Genomic DNA, 9055 nt, shown 5'->3' on the forward strand with positions numbered 1-9055 from the left:
GTTTAATTCAAATCTTGCGTTAATTTTGGGACACCAATTCGATTATGTGTATTCACTTTACGAATTTTCGATTTACGAAATGTCAAATATAAAGAATGTATTCCATATGTTATACCATTTAGGTTTATTAAGAAGTGCTAATGTAATTGTAACGATGATTTGCATGAAATATTAGTAAAAAAAAAACGAATAAAGTGAATAATTAATGTTAGAAAATGTTGTTCGTAGAAAATATTTTATAGCAGAAATCGGTTCGAAAGGAAACTTCCTATAAAATCACAAACACGGTCGCGCTATGAGAAATAAATTACAAGGACGAAGCTTTCAAAGTTGTAGAATATAGAGTGATTATATTATATACCTTTTTTTTGCTCGCACAGAAATTTCCATACTGGACCTAAAAAGCGTTAGAAAACAGCAATTTAATTGTTTCCTCAATTTTTTTTTTGCTTGTTATATATTCAATTTATATTTGGTTATGTTATGAAATCTCTGCTGACAACAAACAAATAATCAAAAGGAAATTATATAATGTTGTGTCCATTTATAACCGTTCGTGCATTGAAATCAATTAGAAGTAAATTTGGTTTTCAATTAATTTTTTTTTTCGATTCTTGAAATTGCTTTCTTTTCGGTTAAATGTAAACACCTTTTTGATTTGTTTATTAATGGAGATTTGTTTTTATTAGTATTTACGTAGTAAGATATTAATAAACTACTATTGTGGATTGATACATCAATTTTTATTGGTAAAAAAATTAGTTGTTTAATGGCAATATTATATTAGCTAATTAAAATTCTACTAATTTAATTTTAAACTCATTTGTAATTGTATAGTAAACAAAATTAATTAATTAATTTGTTAATTATGTAATTTTAATAAATATTGTTGTTGTTTATATAAATATATAAATATATTGCGTATCGACAAATCAATTATGTAAAATAAATGTGTTTAATTTAAATTGGTGTTGAAAGTTACGTGTTATTTCCTTGTTAGCAGTGATATATAGCTGAATAGTATTTAATAATTGTTTATAAAGTAATATAAATGATTTTTTAGCAATGTGCTACATAATATTTGCACTTAAATAAAAAAAAGAAGATTTAAAGTGTTTCTAAACGAAATATATATGTTTGTTGTTTTGATTTCATTAATGTAAATTATTAAAAAAAAGTGTAATTATGAAGATTTATAATTATTTTGTATTAGAATGTACGTTTGTAATTGCTGTGGTATAAATGATATTTAATTATTAGTAAATTAATTATGAAACATAAATACGTTTGAAATTGGTGTAGAAAGTTGCGTTTTGTCTCGTCGTCAATGGTGATCTATATTGTATATTGGTCTGGGTTTTGAAGTAAACGGAGTAAAACTTTCGGAATCGGTTTCGTAATGCAATGTGGTTTCATTGAGTCGCGATTGTGTTGAGCAATTAATTAGAAACAATCAACTGTAGCTTTAATTAAATTCGAGACCGTTGCAAAAGACCCGACGAAAAATCCGAGACAATTGAAATTATATATATTTTTTTTATGCAAATGCGATATTGTTTCGCCGGGTGAGAGTTCGACGAAGGATTCCTTTTGATTTTCGTTTTTAGAAACTTCTTGTTCCGTTCCGTGTGTATGTCGAAACGTGCACGCGTAATATCCGAATGCACAAATGAAAGCATTAATTGAACTAATTAATGTACGCATCCGAGGAAGTGGTTGAACGGTGGAAATTTGATGCAAGCAACACCATCGGAATTCAAGTTAATCCAATCAATCGGGCATGCTATGCTACACTAGGTAAAGCGAGAGGGGAAAAAAATTAGGAAGTGCTGGTGTTTGGATAGCGGCTTGGGGGCGACATCCGAACGTGCCTAGGTCGCGTCTTCAACGCTTAATGGGTTTTAAGCAGTTTACCAGCTTATCGATTACGCCCTTACTGTATATGCTGAGGTGGCCGTCGGTGGTGACCTCGTAGAAGGGACTGAAAGTGATTGGACGGTCCCTGTGTATCCACCTGGTGCGAGGTGTTGGATTCCCAACGGCCAAGCAGGGTAAAGATACTTTACTCTTAACGGCTTTGTGGAGGACCTGGCTGAAGGAAGCTATACGAGATGGGGCGCGAGTATTCGTAGCTTGTGCTACGATGGATGTGGGTTCACCCTCCCCGACGTTCGTCGTCGCCGAAACCCAGAACTCGTACAGCTGGTGTTCAACAAGATTCCGTACTTCGAAGAGCAACGCAGGATTATGATGGGAATCTTCCACCCGCACCGAATGCGTAGTGTGTTTCCCGACTCGTCCTGCCTCTCTTCCATAAACAGTATAATGATGGATGCGGCCGTTAGGTTTTGAAGGTGGCAGCCAGGACACCAGAATCGATTCTGCAGTAAGAGCTGCCGCCTTAATGCTAGCCGGAGGTCCTGGTACTGTACAAAAACAGAAAGGAGTCCAAGTTTGGATCCGAGCAGGAACTCATTATGCGCGGGGGATTTAACGTGAATTAGCTTCACGGCCAACTGGGTTTTCATTAGTTGTATGATTAAAGAGAAAGGTTGATGGATTGTATGTGAACTGTGTCGCTGTTTGTTGGCGGTGTTGGTTGCCTACTTACCATCTTCTTCGGTGGTGCAGTATATGGGTAGGCTGAGGATGCCGTCTCCAGCGCCGGTGTAAGCCAGAACCCTAAGGGAATAATTGGTATACTTGTAGAGGCCGTGCAGGTACGTCTCGGTGCTGGGGGTCCTCTTAACTTCTCCGGTGGCCGGGACATCGGCTGAATAATTCAACAATCAATTTTTGCCCAACGCCAATTGCATTAGAAGCCGCATCAATTATGTATACAAGTAGTAAATCAAACTGGATGTTTTATTTATCGCACTTACCGTTTTCTTCGGTGGCGATAGGGCGGTAATAAATTTTGTAGCCCTGTATAATTCCTCCATGATAGGCGGGCAGCGGAGATATCCAGGAAACCTTCATGCTCTGCGAGGACATTTGCGAGCATTGGATGTTCATGGGTGAAGCCTCTGGGACGCCTTCTCTAGTGGTTCCTACCACAGTTGGAGAAAGCGGTCCGACGGAAACGCTGTTGAAAGCGCGAACGTTGATATCGTACTTGGTGAACTTCTTAAGACCGGTCAACTGGACTTTGGTGGTTCCCCATCCCTTAACCGTTAACGTCTTCGAGGAAGCGTTATTGGTTACGCCTTGTATGTTCCAGTTGACTATGTAACCTAGTAAATCACCGTTCCAGGACTCCCTAGAGGGAACCTGCCAGGAGACAAACAACTCTGAAGCTCCAACTGGTTCGACTTGGACATCCCGAGGTGCTTCCGCCGGTTCCTCTTCCTGCGTCTTGACCACCACCTCTTCGGTGAACGGGCTCTGGTCGATGCTGTTCAAAGCCATCATCCGGATCTTGTAGGCAGTTGCTGGGTAGAGACCACCCATGACAGCGGACTCACGTTCCTCTCCCGAGCTGAAAACAACCATGCAAAGAAATCGCTAGTTGCAGCAGCTGCGATTCTCTACCTTTCCAGGGTCTGAACAATCGGTAAGGTGATGTTCTGGACAGCGCTGTTCTCCCAATCGTTGTAGCCCACGCTCAGAGGCTGGTACTGCACCAGGTATCCAATGATCGGACTATTCCCATCAAATGGTTTCCTCCAAGCCAAACGGACATTCCTGCTGGCCACCTCCACAACCTCCAAAACACCAGGTGCGTCAGGACGTTCTTGTACAGCAAGATTAATAATATGATCGCTACGTCCATAAGCGTTCTCCGCCAAACACTTGTACACCCCTGAATCATCTCTATCGGAACGATTGATGGTCACCTGCGACTTGAGCCCATTCTCGGTCTTCGACTCGGTCAAAGTAAATCTGCAATGCATAAATTAAAGCCATTGTTTCGCGCTGCTCTCAGATCGAGGATCAAGATCAACAGGTAGTTGCCCCTCGACAATCAAGATATATATATATATATATACGTAAACATATATACATATTGTACTTAAAATTATAATAGTCGCTTAGGAGTTTGGGTATCGATTAACCAAAAGCATTGAACAAATTCCCCACGAATTATATAACGCAGCGTGCGATATAAATTAGTTTTCGGCAACAATAATAAAATTTAATTAGCGATAATAAACGAGATATTGAAAACCGATTTTAATTATATGGAATTGAATGGGTTTCATTTAAACAAATTTCCTGGGGGGGTTTTATTATTTAATTAGGAGATATCGAAATGCATACAATAGCCCTCCATAATTAAATACCTCTGTTGCTTGTATTGAACAAAATTACTTAGTTTGTAAAGCTATTCAATTGCTTCATCTGCAATCAACTCAGAGCTGAAACGTTTACCGACAAACGTAATCGATAAATTAGATATCTAGGTATTTTATAATTGCATAATTTTCTAAATTTAAAAAAATAAGCTATTATTTTAGATAGTTAAACTAGCAATAGTATTATTAATATTGGATGTTAAATATTAAATTAACAAGTGTTTATTTTAATTACCTGTAGTTGTTGAGGTTCATTCTGTTTCCGTTCATAGTCCACATAATTTCTATAGGAGTGTCACCGTAGACGTGGCAAATGAGAACGACGGGGCCACCGCGTTTCGTGGAGACGTTCCTAGTAGCAATGTCGAATCGGGCAGGTTCTGAAATAATATTTCAGAGAAATTGATTTTGGCGAAATGGGCACTATTAGAGTCTCGAGCTCATGAATTATGAACGTTTCCCAATCTATTTGGTAATTAATGAAAAGGGATCATCAAACATACCATTTACACTGACATATATGACTTTGCCTAGGCCCGATCCTATGCCATTAGTAGCTCTGCATAGATAATGTCCTTCGTCCTGCGGACCGACAGCCTCCATCCAGATGGAACCGTTTGAGAGGAGAACAGCGCGTCCGTGTAGACTGAGCAAAGGCTTGTAATCCGCGTTTGTTTTACCTGCGAGCAAAAATAATTGGTATTGGGTGGCACGACAAAGTATTCACGGTTGTTGGGAGTACCTTGTCCTTTGAGCCACGTAATCTGCGGATGAGGGAATCCTTTGGCAGCACAATCCACGATTACGGCATTGCCGAGTAGCACAGAGAGATCCTGCGGTTCGATGATCCATTGGGGAGCGACTGAAAGGATGTGTGTCAGTAATTTGTCGTCGGATCGATAACGACAATAAATATCACTTTACCTTTTACCATTAAGTTGGCAGTGTAATTAGCTCTGGCTGCTGAATTACTGGCTACACAGGTGTAAGCACCGCTGTGCTTCGATGTAACTTCCTTAAATATTAGCATGCTGTAGAATTCGGCCGCCCTCTCCTCAACCTAAAATTCCGCTCGATAAATATTGAAAGCTGCGTTGCACGAGGATTTATACCTGCAGGGAAGCGGAAATTGGCATATCGTCTTTATACCATGCGAAGTGAATTGGCATATCGCCGGAAGTGACGTAGCAGGTGACTTGAGCGCGACCCCCTTCCTGAAGGCTCGTCGGAAACGTGAATGGCTCCAGGATCGGAGGACTGTGGACGATAAGCTGTATATTCCTGTGGGCCATTTCGCCATCTCTACTAGAGACGAAGCAAGTGTATATGTCGGAATCGGCGACAGGATCGAGGCGAGATATGATCAGTGCACCTCCGTCTTCCAAACGATGGCGAAGATCTAATGGGAGATCCTGACCGTGACGCTTCCAACGGACAGAATCTATAGGGTATCCTGAATAGGGACAGTGTAGGGTGACATCGGACCCGGCGACTGCCTTGACGGGAGCGATGGATCGCGTGTAGGGTGGTCCTGTGACAAAATCCATTACAACCACTCCACGACCTCATGAATAAAACATTACCATAAATATTAAGCCTCGAGGCATGCTCCGCGGAGCCCAGAGAGTTAACTGCTCTGCAAATGTATAGACCGCCATCCTCGACGCGAACATTGGTTATATTCAGATGGGTTATTACGTCGCCGGATTGATCGACGTACTGCCCGATGGCATAGCTAGTTAGAAGAGACAATCATCAAGACAATATTCATTTGCAAAGTTATAGTGTTTTACCGATGACCGACCGTCAGTTCGGTGAGTGGCTCACCGTCGAGCAACCACCGGAACTGAGGTGGCGGAGATCCCGTGGCCGAGCACCTCAACGATATCTGAGGTCCCGGCCTGAGGGCCTGCTCGATGAAGGTGTACTGAAGCTCCGGCACCGTGTCTGCAATCATTGCAAGCATTGGAATGATCTTGCGAGCCGAGCGGCGGCCTCGGGGGGCGGCTGAAGCAACGCCGCCTCCTTTGTTCGCGCATCCAGCGGGTGAAACGAAAAGTGGTTGCAAATAATAACTCAAGTCGAGGCTCTATATCCGCAAAACCGCCCCCGTCATGGCCCCCGGACCGCAGATAGCGGCGTGGGGGGGTGGGAGCGGGTGCGGGTGCTGGCGCGTTCGCCGAGAAAAAGCCCCCTCCCGGAAATGACTTTCGACTTCCGTCAACAATATATCATGTAAACTCACGTTTCCTCTCTTTTCTCATAAAATAATTTTATACTTGAATAAAGCTGAATTCAAGATCGCGCCGCTTTAATGGCCATTTTCCCCTTTTCCCTCCGAATAAAATTAAAGAAAACGTCATTAATTACATCAGAGATAGAAGAAGAGGGACAGGAAGAGGAGCGAAATAGATTAAAATGCTTTTGTACGTCCTCGCAATGCGCTGCACCTTATGTATATGGAGGGAAATTGATAGTTTCATTTAAAACCCAGACACCGACAACAGACATTCTCCATAACAAAGAGATCATTGCATCAGACCATCATAAATTGGATCACTCACCGACAACCAACACCACAAACATTTATAAGAGCACTAAAGTGCAACCAAAAATAAATCAAATAAATTCCTTTTATATTAAAAAATTCAAGTAAAATTAACAATTGAAGTGACACATAATAAAAATGATTTCATACTTAATTGCTTATTTTTAAATTATAAGAAATTATTCCATTTTATGGAAATCAAAATTTGTATATATGTTTCGAAACTGAGTTGCGTCAATGTACGTTTTGGGACTTTGGGCATAACAGCTTAATACCTCAGTTATTGAAAGCTGCGCGTGATTTGATATTCAATATCGATTGGTTGCTATTCACAGCAAATAAATTTGATTGATTGACTACCTGTGGATATATTTAGCAGCGTCTATAAAGAATTCAATGATACTGATGAATTATCTTACGTCATCGTTGAAAACCATAAATTATAAAATGGGTGAAAACTTTTACATTTTTATGTCACATTTAAAATACGTTGAATAATATCTAATTAATTAGTTCGTTTTAATAGTCACGTAATAATTTATGGATCAATAATATATTTTAAATTATTAGTAAGCCTAATTGCGTTTGATGCTCGAGTTATTCAAAGCCGAGTGCAAAGGATTACGTTTTGATGAGGATTATTTCCTGAAATCGGTTAATTGGATCGATGGCTCCGGTTGCGCCGGTATTTTGGGTATAAATAATTTTAATTATTAATGCATTATTTTGTGGGGGCGGGGGTTGGACATGAGGGGCGACAGCGGTGGTGCAAATATTTATACTCCAACCCATAAATATCTCCCTAATTCAAACATCCCGGATAATCAAGTGGAATAAAAAGGGGATGGAGCGGATGCACACATCCATAATACGTAATCACCTGCAATCATGCTAAACGACAAACAATTACAACCATCCCAGCTCATGAATATTCATAGTTATTAATCCGATAACCGCCTATCGTTCCATTCATACACTCCACCAAAAATTGATTGACTTCCCTCCCTTTCAGCTTTCGGTTGATTTTATTCTTCTCTTTTTCTCTGTATCCCTTTTGCACGTACGCTCTCCCTTTATGTCTATTGTTTCCTAGCCTATTCTCCGTTAGTTTAGGGCCGGAAGAAAAATGACCCTGGTATCAATCAGTCACGTCAGAAATAGACTTACCACCTAGTCGTAGCTCAGCGCTGCCCTGACAGCTTTCCCGGTCATTCCTCACGATGCATTGATACATGCCACGATCGTGTCTCGTGACGCCGCTCACAGATAAAACCAGATGACTTAATAGCCTTATCCTGGAATTCATATCGGCAAGGATAGGCTCACCGTTCCTCAACCACTGTACCCTTCCAACCGGTGATCCCGATACTGTGCAATTGAACATTGCGTTCTCTCCAGAATTAACAATCTGCAAAATCAACATCCTAAGCAAACAATTCACCGACAACGTATAGTGAGATGATTGCTAAATACAGCTGGTTTCCTATAGTAAATTTCAAAAAATAAACTACTAGGTCAATTATCTATTTTTTTTGTATATTGAAAATATATATTCAACATTTGTCAATGTTAAAGTTAAACATTTCATACATCATCAGCTAGTATTATTGGACTACTACCTAATTGGATGTCTTCAAATTGTAGTTGATGATCTACTGGTACTCACCTGAAGCTGTGGCAGGACGTGCACGTTCAGTTGAGCAGTGACGGTCAGTTGCATGTCAAGCTTCTGTTCTCCGAAGTGGTTGGTGACCTTGCAGGTCCAACGGCCGGCATCCTCGTGATTCAATCGCTTGATGTGTAGGATATCCTGCAGCGGGGCATAGCGCGGGTTCGAATATACCGGCTGCAGGTGTCCATTTACTTCCCTGTACCAGCTGAAACACGAAACGGCTTTAATGCAAAACCACCCATCCACCCTTTATTTACGTAGTAACGGCAAAACCGATCCAATGTTGACAACTCACTTGAAAGTCGGCGGTGGGTTCCCCTGGGCTGAGCATGTTAGGTGCACGTCCGTCTCCGTGTCTGCGGATAACGACGTTTGAACTGATGGCGCCAAACGTGGAGGCATACTACCGGTTGGTTCTGAGGACATACAGATGTATACATCAGCGGTTTCCAAACTATATTAATTCTTCAATAGCATTGAAACTATTAGTTCTTTATATATTTTTCTTTGTTCGCATTCAGATTTTGCTCCGGATAAAAA

General features: G+C 40.8%; 1 protein-coding gene across 5 annotated transcripts in view; it reads right to left on the reverse strand.

Annotated features, from left to right (window-relative positions):
- The window catches only part of LOC108562583 (Down syndrome cell adhesion molecule-like protein Dscam2), a gene marked incomplete at its 5' end in the record, with an annotated part of 21581 nt that overhangs the window by 9429 nt on the left and 3097 nt on the right, over positions 1 to 9055 (reverse strand). For 4 of the 5 annotated variants that reach the window (XM_017920973.1, XM_017920974.1, XM_017920972.1 and 1 more), the window contains 14 exon segments: positions 1938 to 2426; positions 2612 to 2773; positions 2883 to 3478; positions 3532 to 3882; positions 4531 to 4675; positions 4799 to 4975; positions 5038 to 5157; positions 5220 to 5355; positions 5408 to 5826; positions 5879 to 6030; positions 6089 to 6320; positions 8011 to 8251; positions 8510 to 8720; positions 8811 to 8931. In XM_017920973.1, coding sequence (XP_017776462.1) covers positions 1938 to 2426; positions 2612 to 2773; positions 2883 to 3478; positions 3532 to 3882; positions 4531 to 4675; positions 4799 to 4975; positions 5038 to 5157; positions 5220 to 5355; positions 5408 to 5826; positions 5879 to 6030; positions 6089 to 6320; positions 8011 to 8251; positions 8510 to 8720; positions 8811 to 8931 — 3552 coding nt within the window. 5 annotated transcript variants of the gene reach the window in all.

The sequence above is a fragment of the Nicrophorus vespilloides genome, unplaced genomic scaffold (genome assembly GCF_001412225.1).
Source record: "Nicrophorus vespilloides isolate i.1.1-1 unplaced genomic scaffold, Nicve_v1.0, whole genome shotgun sequence".
NCBI lineage: Eukaryota > Metazoa > Arthropoda > Insecta > Coleoptera > Silphidae > Nicrophorus > Nicrophorus vespilloides.